This window comes from Electrona antarctica, assembly GCF_951216825.1.
Source record: "Electrona antarctica genome assembly, chromosome: 2".
Lineage (NCBI taxonomy): Eukaryota > Metazoa > Chordata > Actinopteri > Myctophiformes > Myctophidae > Electrona > Electrona antarctica.
The window spans coordinates 48,964,653-48,978,802 of NC_136807.1; the positions used below are offsets into that span (position 1 = coordinate 48,964,653).

The window sequence follows — 14,150 nt, forward strand, 5'->3', positions numbered from 1 at the left end:
TAACTCCTGGTGACTGGATTCAGGAGTTGTGCAGCTGTACAATGACAGCGTCCTGCTATGTTTTCTGCAATGTCCTGTAAACGCTTGTGTATTTATTACTCTGATAACAATTCTTACAATAAATTCTGATCCCCTCCCCTAGTAAAACATGCTCAACCTGCGCTTTGAGAAGCCATTGATACTAGACATGTCTATTAGATTTAAACCAAAACTCTAGACTTGCTTGGTACAGAAGAGTCTCATTCCGCACCCATTCCAGGACGATGAAGTGTGAACAACTGCTGGTTTTGGTGTGAAGCATCTTGTTGAGTTCAATACAATGAAACAATGCCTCCCCTTTCTATGTATGTGATGTATTGCCATGCTTTTTGTAAATTTAATGTAAATCGCTCTGGATTAAGAGTGTCTGCTAAACGCATACATTGTAATTGTAATTGTAATAGAAATGTGTGAAATGGCACTAGGGAAGAAGTATGCCTATATATATTTGTATTTTATGCAGAGTACAATGAGTACATTTGCTTTGCAGCATGGCACATAATGAAGTATGTTAGCCTGGCTAATAAGCCAGACTAATATCACACAACACTGGCAGGCTTTTCTTTTTTTTGCCAACGGCTGATTCGGTCTGGTTTATTAACCAGGCTAGAAGTATCTGGGCCTACCTGAGAAGTGTCTCCATAATCAAATATACATACAGTTTATAGAAGATTTAAACACTCTTAGTTTTCTGATCACAGTGAGTTATTTGTCCAAATTAAAATTAACCAAGTTTTCCAACAGCTGGCATTCTGTCATTGGAAGTTGGGATCAACTCCACCATCATGCTTTCCTTGAACAGGAGTGTGTTTACTGCGTTCAGAAAACATTATATTTATAGCAAAACGGATGACATAACAAAATCATAGTTTATGGTATCACGTCACCAGGAATGTCTACTAAATTGATTGTGAGTATTGTTGTTATTAGAACATAGTTTACAATATTTTAGAAGAAAAATGACAAAGGCAACACTTTGATCTGACTCTAGACAGGTGATGTTTTGAGGTTATTACTAAAAAGGAGTGCACTGCTTTCATCTTAGATATACATTCATGATAGAAAGGCACATGTGTGTTAACTGGTCAGCTCTTTGTCGCATTAAATAATATACACAGTAGTTTGTTATAACTTGTTTTAATCGAGGAGAAAACACAAGTGGCACAAGAGAGAAGAGGGCCTTTGTGTGTTGACTCTACATGGTTCTCATGTGGTGTTTAAGTCCAGCCCCTTCAGAGCGTTCAGCATCAGTCTGTGAGAGTTTACTTGAGAGAAGGAACAGCAATCTACTATCCGAGACAATAATGGCAGAAGTCGCACCAGCACCAGCTCCGTCACCGGCCAAGGCCGCCAAGAAGAAGGCACCACCCCGACCCAAGAACACCGGCCCCAGCGTCGCTGAGCTGGTCGTCAAGGCCGTGTCCGCCTCCAAGGAGCGGAGCGGTGTGTCCCTGGCTGCGGTCAAGAAGGCTCTGGCTGCCGGCGGCTACGATGTTGAGAAGAACAAGTCCCGCGTTAAGATCGCCGTCAAGAGCCTGGTCGCTAAAGGCACCCTGGTCCAGCTCAAAGGCACCGGGGCTTCTGGCTCTTTCAAGATGAACAAGGCAGAAGCGGTGAAGGTAAAGAAACCTATTGCTAAGAAAGCAGTTAAAGCAAAGAAGCCTGCTGCAGCCAAGAAACCCGCAGCAGCTAAGAAGCCCAAGAAGGTGGCAGCAAAGAAGCCCGCAGCCGCCAATAAATCACCCAAGAAAGCCAAGAAGCCTGCCGCCAAGAAAGTAGCAGCTAAAAGCCCGAAGAAGGCCGCCAAGAGCCCCAAGAAAGTGGCTAAGAAGCCCGCAGCAGCGGGCTTCTTAGCCAGGCTAAGATACTTCATTATGTGCCATGCTGCAAAGCAAATGTACAGAGCAAGCGATTTACATTAAATTTACAAAAAGCATGGCAATACATCACATACATAGAAAGTAGTAAATGCGTAAGCTAAGAACGTAACAGTGGAATATCTATATAATGACACTATAAACTATACGTATACTATACTATAAAGTGCTGTGACTACATACAATGCAATTCTAGTGTTGCCAAACCCAAGGCAGCAAAAAAGGCCGCTCCCAAAAAGAAGTAAACTGCCTGCTCCATCTTTATACCCACAAAAGGCTCTTTTAAGAGCCGACCACATTCTTTTATAAGAGTATACTATCCTCACTTTTTACGTCATGGTCACATGTTGGCACTGGAAGCTTATGGCTTTATATTAATACATTTTCGTATACATTTTTTTGAGTGGTGTAAACCACTCCTACAACTGGCTTTTGTGTGCAGAAAAAAATGAGCATGGTTGCTATGTTCAAAATAATTTCTGACGTAATTAAATCACACCCGGGTGAACTGGATGACCGTAGCAACCATGGTCATTTTCTCTGCACAAAAAAAGCCAGTTGTGAAATCACATCCAGGTGTGATTTCATTACGTCAGATCAGAGCTGATCAGGCTATATAATACCTTACCTTATATAATACCTCACATCGGACAAAAACTCCAGCTGAATCAACTTCATGGTCACAAATCATCACATCAGAAGACGAGTCTACCTAGCCAAAGATCTTTAACGTCAGACATTACGTCAGACCACAGCTGATCATGCTATATAAAACCTTACACCACTCAGTTCACACGGGTGTGATTTTTTGCCTTACGAGCAAAAATATGGACCCTTTCTAAAATATTCATTGCTAATATTATGTATTGCAAACATAATTTCTGCTGCTGACCTATCTATGATGCTCTCATTGCTCTGATCCAAAACAGTCATCAAGGATGAGAACATAACATCTGTCTATTGTCTAACAGTAGAATATCTGTACAATATAGTCTATATAGTATATTATACATGCTATCGAAATAACATAGTTTAGTCTTTGCATGAATTCGTCGAGGCTAGATTTGACAAAACATTAGGAAGGGTGGGGATAATTAATCACATACATATTAATATATATATTATAATATGATATAGAATATAGAGAGAGTTTTTGTTTGTGTTTGTGTGTGAGAGAGAGAACAACACTAAATGTGACCATTATCTTGACACACACACACACACACACACACACACACACACACACACACACACACACACACACACACACACACACACACACACACACACACACACACACACACACACACACACACACACACACCATGGACACTTTAATTAATACTGTACATTTTGATCATTTGCATATTGTATTGTGTAAGTTAATGTTCTATTTGTATGTTTGATATTGTTTTCTGATATATTTTTATTTATTTTATTTTTTGCTGCATTGTATGCTTTGGCAATACTGTAGTTACTACATTCATGCCAATAAAGCTAATTAAATTGAATTGAATTGAGAGAGAGAGTGGTGGGGGGCGGGGTTAGTAACAACCACGCAGCTCGCTCTGCCTGTCGGGGTTAGTAACGCCCACGCAGCTCGCTCTGCCTGTCCTCCCTTACGTCCTCCGAACACACATAAAAGAGCAAGTCTCTGAGCTCTCAAAACACTCAGTTTTCTATCTCTAACTACAGCTGAACTCAAAATGTCAGGAAGAGGCAAGGGAGGAAATGTTGGGGAGGGTATGTTGACTGAAAGCAGAAAACGGCAGCGTGGTGCTGATGAGGAGGATGGCCAACTGGTGCCCCAAGCTAAGCGGCCGAGCGGAGCTCATCCTCTCTGCCCTGAGCCAGGCCGCGATGCCTGGGACTCCGAGTCATCTAACACTAGCGAGAGCAGTGGAATCCACGGTCCAGACGATGTGGTTTGGAGCTGCAGCAGTCAGTGTGCTGTGGACGGTGTTGGAGGCCACAGTGCTCCTGGACCCTGCAGTCCGCTAGCCCACTCTTTGGAGTCGGCTGACCCCACAGACCTGGTGTCCTACCACCAGATCAACCGCATTCTAAGGGAGGCCCACTTCCAGAGCCTGCAGAGCCCGTGGAACGTGTCTCCACAGAGCGGCCCGGTTCCATCCTGGACCGTGATGACAAACTGCACTGTTTCTCTCCAGAGAAACAGCTCTCCCCGCCCGGCTCAAAGCGCGCCGTCGGGTGGTATGTGTGTCCAGAGGAGATGCCCGGCCCGGAGCGGATCGATTACCTGCTGAAAAAAAGGACCGTGTTTCTCCATATACATTTTCGATATTGTATTAGTTTTATTCAAAGGTCTGTTAGTTTTTGGTTAAATCAAAAAGTTAAATCAAAAAGTAAACTGCCTGCTCCATCTTTATACCCACAAAAGGCTCTTTTAAGAGCCGACCACATTATTTTATAAGAGTATACTATCCTCACTTTTTACGTCATGGTCACATGTTGGCACTGGAAGCTTATGGCTTTATATTAATACATTTTCGTATAATTTTTTTTTGCCTTATGACTCCTTTTGTTCTAAATAACACTATGAGGGGGGGCACGCTATGAAAGGCAAAGCCATTTTATTAGTCACGTAATCAAATCAATACATTCAGTTAGAACATTTTGCAAATCCCCCCCACCCCTAATACATATTGACATCAATATTTTTGAAGCCATCAATCAATGGGCCATTTGCTTCTAATGAAAAGCATGTACACCCAGGTTGGTGTTTTTCTATATACTGTAGAAGAGTGATAAACACATCTTAGGTGACATTGCGTGAAGACTATTAGTTGTGTGGCCCAATGTTCTGCATGACTCCTTTTGTTCTAAATAACACTATGAGGGGGGGCACGCTACTATGAAAGGCAAAGCCATTTTATTTCAACAAGTCAATTAAATGTGCTTTACACAGAACATCAAGCAATGGTGTTCCAAAACTATGGAATGCACTTCCCATTACAATCAGAACTGCAGCCTCACTCCCAATATTCCGCTATAGTCTGAAAACCCACCTTTTCAGACTCCATCATGGCCCGTAGCACTTACACTACCCCCTTAGATAGCACTTTATGTAGACTTATAGATTGGTTGGATAGGGGCGGGCATATATGTTTACCGTCTAAAGGTGATCATCTCGTTTTTATTTGTACTTTATTATCACGGCCAGGGCACGCAACACATTGATTATTATTGTATCAAGGGTCGCTTGTTATTTTTGAGAGAGAGAGAGAGAGAGAGAGAGAGAGAGAGAGAGAGAGAGAGAGAGAGAGACATTCCCACTCCCCCTCCCCCTCTCTCTCTAACACACACACACACACACACACACACACACACACACACACACACACACACACACACACACACACACACACACACACACACACACACACACACACACACACACACACACACACACACACACACACACACACACACACACACACACACACACACACGCACACACACACACAGTTTAACGTAACAATTTATGTATGTCCACACACGGAAAGCATACAGGAACACAAATATTTTAGGTGCCGTAAAGGTTACATTCACAAACTCATGGATATGTCCTCATGATATAAAGGGCAGCAGAGATGACACACTTTGCCAGCCTTGCATGCCTTGTCTTTGGGCGAGCATCCCAAGTTGTCGAAACCCTCTGACAACCAGTCCGTGGGTATTTCCTAGGCTGGATCACCATAGGAAACAAAGTTCTTAGTCTTGCACTGTGGCTTGGTGTTAAAGCACTCTCTGTAGTTGTTCTCATGCATGTGCACACACACACACACACACACACACACACACACACACACACACACACACACACACACACACACACACACACACACACACACACATACACACTTCCTAAATTTTGGGTCATTTTACCGTGCTCAGGTATTCAGCCATGTATATTATCTTTTTAGTGATAGATAGCATTCCATTTAGCTATGTTTTTTGGTAGTCTCTTTCCAGTCGTCAGGTATAGCTTTCTTTTTGTTTTCTTATAATCTGGTTAAATCCAATGGGTTTACCGCCTGGCATATAGTCCCTGGACCAGCTGACATAGGGGGCATCCCTGTAGGTTTTCTCTATGATTGACCACCTTTATTTTAGGCGGTCCTGAAATGTAATCGCTCTCTTCATTATTTTGATGAGTGGGTATTAATGAGTGGGTATCGCCCTAATTCTGCTGTGCAATTTACAACAATTTAGACATTTAGCAGACATTTAATCCAGAGCGATTTACATTAGGCAAGAACTAAAAGCATGGGGATACATCACATATATAAAATGCATTTATCAAGCATTGCTTGTTGTTTTTCATTCTGTGTGCAGCGTCCACACACACAGAGGTTAGCCCTTGAGATGCAGCTTCTCATTTTAGGGGGGGTCCTTTTACACATACATAGGCCTACATCAATGCATACACGCACGCACGCACGCACACACACACACACACACACACACACACACACACACACACACACACACACACACACACACACACACACACACACACACACACACACACACACTCATTTGTTCATATCACGCTGACCCATTCGTTTTGGGATATGTATCCCGGTGGTAATCATTAAAAAAATAAATTTCTTTAAGGTCCCATGAGTTATGTTTATTGGACTTTAGATAACCTTTGAACTCAGTACGGGGCATCAAATGGGAGATTGGACTAACTTTTATTGCAGATTAACTCCTGGTGACTGGATTCAGGAGTTGTGCAGCTGTACAATGACAGCGTCCTGCTATGTTTTCTGCAATGTCCTGTAAACGCTTGTGTATTTATTACTCTGATAACAATTCTTACAATAAATTCTGATCCCCTCCCCTAGTAAAACATGCTCAACCTGCGCTTTGAGAAGCCACTGATACTAGACATGTCTATTAGATTTAAACCAAAACTCTAGACTTGCTTGGTACAGAAGAGTCTCATTCCGCACCCATTCCAGGACGATGAAGTGTGAACAACTGCTGGTTTTGGTGTGAAGCATCTTGTTGAGTTCAATACAATGAAACAATGCCTCCCCTTTCTATGTATGTGATGTATTGCCATGCTTTTTGTAAATTTAATGTAAATCGCTCTGGATTAAGAGTGTCTGCTAAACGCATACATTGTAATTGTAATTGTAATAGAAATGTGTGAAATGGCACTAGGGAAGAAGTATGCCTATATATATTTGTATTTTATGCAGAGTACAATGAGTACATTTGCTTTGCAGCATGGCACATAATGAAGTATGTTAGCCTGGCTAATAAGCCAGACTAATATCACACAACACTGGCAGGCTTTTCTTTTTTTTGCCAACGGCTGATTCGGTCTGGTTTATTAACCAGGCTAGAAGTATCTGGGCCTACCTGAGAAGTGTCTCCATAATCAAATATACATACAGTTTATAGAAGATTTAAACACTCTTAGTTTTCTGATCACAGTGAGTTATTTGTCGAAATTAAAATTAACCAAGTTTTCCAACAGCTGGCATTCTGTCATTGGAAGTTGGGATCAACTCCACCATCATGCTTTCCTTGAACAGGAGTGTGTTTACTGCGTTCAGAAAACATTATATTTATAGCAAAACGGATGACATAACAAAATCATAGTTTATGGTATGGCCGTGTCCGCCTCCAAGGAGCGGAGCGGTGTGTCCCTGGCTGCGGTCAAGAAGGCTCTGGCTGCCGGCGGCTACGATGTTGAGAAGAACAAGTCCCGCGTTAAGATCGCCGTCAAGAGCCTGGTCGCTAAAGGCACCCTGGTCCAGCTCAAAGGCACCGGGGCTTCTGGCTCTTTCAAGATGAACAAGGCAGAAGCGGTGAAGGTAAAGAAACCTATTGCTAAGAAAGCAGTTAAAGCAAAGAAGCCTGCTGCAGCCAAGAAACCCGCAGCAGCTAAGAAGCCCAAGAAGGTGGCAGCAAAGAAGCCCGCAGCCGCCAATAAATCACCCAAGAAAGCCAAGAAGCCTGCCGCCAAGAAAGTAGCAGCTAAAAGCCCGAAGAAGGCCGCCAAGAGCCCCAAGAAAGTGGCTAAGAAGCCCGCAGCAGCGGGCTTCTTAGCCAGGCTAAGATACTTCATTATGTGCCATGCTGCAAAGCAAATGTACAGAGCAAGCGATTTACATTAAATTTACAAAAAGCATGGCAATACATCACATACATAGAAAGTAGTAAATGCGTAAGCTAAGAACGTAACAGTGGAATATCTATATAATGACACTATAAACTATACGTATACTATACTATAAAGTGCTGTGACTACATACAATGCAATTCTAGTGTTGCCAAACCCAAGGCAGCAAAAAAGGCCGCTCCCAAAAAGAAGTAAACTGCCTGCTCCATCTTTATACCCACAAAAGGCTCTTTTAAGAGCCGACCACATTCTTTTATAAGAGTATACTATCCTCACTTTTTACGTCATGGTCACATGTTGGCACTGGAAGCTTATGGCTTTATATTAATACATTTTCGTATACATTTTTTTGAGTGGTGTAAACCACTCCTACAACTGGCTTTTGTGTGCAGAAAAAAATGAGCATGGTTGCTATGTTCAAAATAATTTCTGACGTAATTAAATCACACCCGGGTGAACTGGATGACCGTAGCAACCATGGTCATTTTCTCTGCACAAAAAAAGCCAGTTGTGAAATCACATCCAGGTGTGATTTCATTACGTCAGATCAGAGCTGATCAGGCTATATAATACCTTACCTTATATAATACCTCACATCGGACAAAAACTCCAGCTGAATCAACTTCATGGTCACAAATCATCACATCAGAAGACGAGTCTACCTAGCCAAAGATCTTTAACGTCAGACATTACGTCAGACCACAGCTGATCATGCTATATAAAACCTTACACCACTCAGTTCACACGGGTGTGATTTTTTGCCTTACGAGCAAAAATATGGACCCTTTCTAAAATATTCATTGCTAATATTATGTATTGCAAACATAATTTCTGCTGCTGACCTATCTATGATGCTCTCATTGCTCTGATCCAAAACAGTCATCAAGGATGAGAACATAACATCTGTCTATTGTCTAACAGTAGAATATCTGTACAATATAGTCTATATAGTATATTATACATGCTATCGAAATAACATAGTTTAGTCTTTGCATGAATTCGTCGAGGCTAGATTTGACAAAACATTAGGAAGGGTGGGGATAATTAATCACATACATATTAATATATATATTATAATATGATATAGAATATAGAGAGAGTTTTTGTTTGTGTTTGTGTGTGAGAGAGAGAACAACACTAAATGTGACCATTATCTTGACACACACACACACACACACACACACACACACACACACACACACACACACACACACACACACACACACACACACACACACACACACACACACACACACACACACACACACACACACACACACACACACACACACACCATGGACACTTTAATTAATACTGTACATTTTGATCATTTGCATATTGTATTGTGTAAGTTAATGTTCTATTTGTATGTTTGATATTGTTTTCTGATATATTTTTATTTATTTTATTTTTTGCTGCATTGTATGCTTTGGCAATACTGTAGTTACTACATTCATGCCAATAAAGCTAATTAAATTGAATTGAATTGAGAGAGAGAGTGGTGGGGGGCGGGGTTAGTAACAACCACGCAGCTCGCTCTGCCTGTCGGGGTTAGTAACGCCCACGCAGCTCGCTCTGCCTGTCCTCCCTTACGTCCTCCGAACACACATAAAAGAGCAAGTCTCTGAGCTCTCAAAACACTCAGTTTTCTATCTCTAACTACAGCTGAACTCAAAATGTCAGGAAGAGGCAAGGGAGGAAATGTTGGGGAGGGTATGTTGACTGAAAGCAGAAAACGGCAGCGTGGTGCTGATGAGGAGGATGGCCAACTGGTGCCCCAAGCTAAGCGGCCGAGCGGAGCTCATCCTCTCTGCCCTGAGCCAGGCCGCGATGCCTGGGACTCCGAGTCATCTAACACTAGCGAGAGCAGTGGAATCCACGGTCCAGACGATGTGGTTTGGAGCTGCAGCAGTCAGTGTGCTGTGGACGGTGTTGGAGGCCACAGTGCTCCTGGACCCTGCAGTCCGCTAGCCCACTCTTTGGAGTCGGCTGACCCCACAGACCTGGTGTCCTACCACCAGATCAACCGCATTCTAAGGGAGGCCCACTTCCAGAGCCTGCAGAGCCCGTGGAACGTGTCTCCACAGAGCGGCCCGGTTCCATCCTGGACCGTGATGACAAACTGCACTGTTTCTCTCCAGAGAAACAGCTCTCCCCGCCCGGCTCAAAGCGCGCCGTCGGGTGGTATGTGTGTCCAGAGGAGATGCCCGGCCCGGAGCGGATCGATTACCTGCTGAAAAAAATGGACGAGGACCGTGTTTCTCCATATACATTTTCGATATTGTATTAGTTTTATTCAAAGGTCTGTTAGTTTTTGGTTAAATCAAAAAGTTAAATCAAAAAGTAAACTGCCTGCTCCATCTTTATACCCACAAAAGGCTCTTTTAAGAGCCGACCACATTATTTTATAAGAGTATACTATCCTCACTTTTTACGTCATGGTCACATGTTGGCACTGGAAGCTTATGGCTTTATATTAATACATTTTCGTATAATTTTTTTTTGCCTTATGACTCCTTTTGTTCTAAATAACACTATGAGGGGGGGGCACGCTATGAAAGGCAAAGCCATTTTATTAGTCACGTAATCAAATCAATACATTCAGTTAGAACATTTTGCAAATCCCCCCCACCCCTAATACATATTGACATCAATATTTTTGAAGCCATCAATCAATGGGCCATTTGCTTCTAATGAAAAGCATGTACACCCAGGTTGGTGTTTTTCTATATACTGTAGAAGAGTGATAAACACATCTTAGGTGACATTGCGTGAAGACTATTAGTTGTGTGGCCCAATGTTCTGCATGACTCCTTTTGTTCTAAATAACACTATGAGGGGGGGCACGCTACTATGAAAGGCAAAGCCATTTTATTTCAACAAGTCAATTAAATGTGCTTTACACAGAACATCAAGCAATGGTGTTCCAAAACTATGGAATGCACTTCCCATTACAATCAGAACTGCAGCCTCACTCCCAATATTCCGCTATAGTCTGAAAACCCACCTTTTCAGACTCCATCATGGCCCGTAGCACTTACACTACCCCCTTAGATAGCACTTTATGTAGACTTATAGATTGGTTGGATAGGGGCGGGCATATATGTTTACCGTCTAAAGGTGATCATCTCGTTTTTATTTGTACTTTATTATCACGGCCAGGGCACGCAACACATTGATTATTATTGTATCAAGGGTCGCTTGTTATTTTTGAGAGAGAGAGAGAGAGAGAGAGAGAGAGAGAGAGAGAGAGAGAGAGAGAGAGAGAGACATTCCCACTCCCCCTCCCCCTCTCTCTCTAACACACACACACACACACACACACACACACACACACACACACACACACACACACACACACACACACACACACACACACACACACACACACACACACACACACACACACACACACACACACACACACACACACACACACACACACACACACACACACGCACACACACACACACACACAGTTTAACGTAACAATTTATGTATGTCCACACACGGAAAGCATACAGGAACACAAATATTTTAGGTGCCGTAAAGGTTACATTCACAAACTCATGGATATGTCCTCATGATATAAAGGGCAGCAGAGATGACACACTTTGCCAGCCTTGCATGCCTTGTCTTTGGGCGAGCATCCCAAGTTGTCGAAACCCTCTGACAACCAGTCCGTGGGTATTTCCTAGGCTGGATCACCATAGGAAACAAAGTTCTTAGTCTTGCACTGTGGCTTGGTGTTAAAGCACTCTCTGTAGTTGTTCTCATGCATGTGCACACACACACACACACACACACACACACACACACACACACACACACACACACACACACACACACACACACACACACACACACACACACACACACACACACACACACACATACACACTTCCTAAATTTTGGGTCATTTTACCGTGCTCAGGTATTCAGCCATGTATATTATCTTTTTAGTGATAGATAGCATTCCATTTAGCTATGTTTTTTGGTAGTCTCTTTCCAGTCGTCAGGTATAGCTTTCTTTTTGTTTTCTTATAATCTGGTTAAATCCAATGGGTTTACCGCCTGGCATATAGTCCCTGGACCAGCTGACATAGGGGGCATCCCTGTAGGTTTTCTCTATGATTGACCACCTTTATTTTAGGCGGTCCTGAAATGTAATCGCTCTCTTCATTATTTTGATGAGTGGGTATTAATGAGTGGGTATCGCCCTAATTCTGCTGTGCAATTTACAACAATTTAGACATTTAGCAGACATTTAATCCAGAGCGATTTACATTAGGCAAGAACTAAAAGCATGGGGATACATCACATATATAAAATGCATTTATCAAGCATTGCTTGTTGTTTTTCATTCTGTGTGCAGCGTCCACACACACAGAGGTTAGCCCTTGAGATGCAGCTTCTCATTTTAGGGGGGGTCCTTTTACACATACATAGGCCTACATCAATGCATACACGCACGCACGCACGCACACACACACACACACACACACACACACACACACACACACACACACACACACACACACACACACACACACACACACACACACTCATTTGTTCATATCACGCTGACCCATTCGTTTTGGGATATGTATCCCGGTGGTAATCATTAAAAAAATAAATTTCTTTAAGGTCCCATGAGTTATGTTTATTGGACTTTAGATAACCTTTGAACTCAGTACGGGGCATCAAATGGGAGATTGGACTAACTTTTATTGCAGATTAACTCCTGGTGACTGGATTCAGGAGTTGTGCAGCTGTACAATGACAGCGTCCTGCTATGTTTTCTGCAATGTCCTGTAAACGCTTGTGTATTTATTACTCTGATAACAATTCTTACAATAAATTCTGATCCCCTCCCCTAGTAAAACATGCTCAACCTGCGCTTTGAGAAGCCACTGATACTAGACATGTCTATTAGATTTAAACCAAAACTCTAGACTTGCTTGGTACAGAAGAGTCTCATTCCGCACCCATTCCAGGACGATGAAGTGTGAACAACTGCTGGTTTTGGTGTGAAGCATCTTGTTGAGTTCAATACAATGAAACAATGCCTCCCCTTTCTATGTATGTGATGTATTGCCATGCTTTTTGTAAATTGAATGTAAATCGCTCTGGATTAAGAGTGTCTGCTAAACGCATACATTGTAATTGTAATTGTAATAGAAATGTGTGAAATGGCACTAGGGAAGAAGTATGCCTATATATATTTGTATTTTATGCAGAGTACAATGAGTACATTTGCTTTGCAGCATGGCACATAATGAAGTATGTTAGCCTGGCTAATAAGCCAGACTAATATCACACAACACTGGCAGGCTTTTCTTTTTTTTGCCAACGGCTGATTCGGTCTGGTTTATTAACCAGGCTAGAAGTATCTGGGCCTACCTGAGAAGTGTCTCCATAATCAAATATACATACAGTTTATAGAAGATTTAAACACTCTTAGTTTTCTGATCACAGTGAGTTATTTGTCGAAACCAAGTTTTCCAACAGCTGGCATTCTGTCATTGGAAGTTGGGATCAACTCCACCATCATGCTTTCCTTGAACAGGAGTGTGTTTACTGCGTTCAGAAAACATTATATTTATAGCAAAACGGATGACATAACAAAATCATAGTTTATGGTATCACGTCACCAGGAATGTCTACTAAATTGATTGTGAGTATTGTTGTTATTAGAACATAGTTTACAATATTTTAGAAGAAAAATGACAAAGGCAACACTTTGATCTGACTCTAGACAGGTGATGTTTTGAGGTTATTACTAAAAAGGAGTGCACTGCTTTCATCTTAGATATACATTCATGATAGAAAGGCACATGTGTGTTAACTGGTCAGCTCTTTGTCGCATTAAATAATATACACAGTAGTTTGTTATAACTTGTTTTAATCGAGGAGAAAACACAAGTGGCACAAGAGAGAAGAGGGCCTTTGTGTGTTGACTCTACATGGTTCTCATGTGGTGTTTAAGTCCAGCCCCTTCAGAGCGTTCAGCATCAGTCTGTGAGAGTTTACTTGAGAGAAGGAACAGCAATCTACTATCCGAGACAATA

General features: G+C 42.1%; 1 protein-coding gene across 1 annotated transcript; it reads left to right on the plus strand.

Annotated features, from left to right (window-relative positions):
• Nucleotides 1-1,343: 1,343 nt before the first annotated feature.
• On the plus strand, nt 1,344-3,615 carry LOC306933854 (histone H1-like; the record flags this gene model as incomplete). The annotated part of the gene is made up of 2 exons (XM_079516189.1): nt 1,344-1,936; nt 3,612-3,615. 2 exons carry the CDS (start codon nt 1,344-1,346, stop codon nt 3,613-3,615), a joined length of 597 nt encoding a protein of 198 aa, XP_079372315.1.
• Between the last annotated feature and the right edge of the window lie 10,535 nt (nt 3,616-14,150).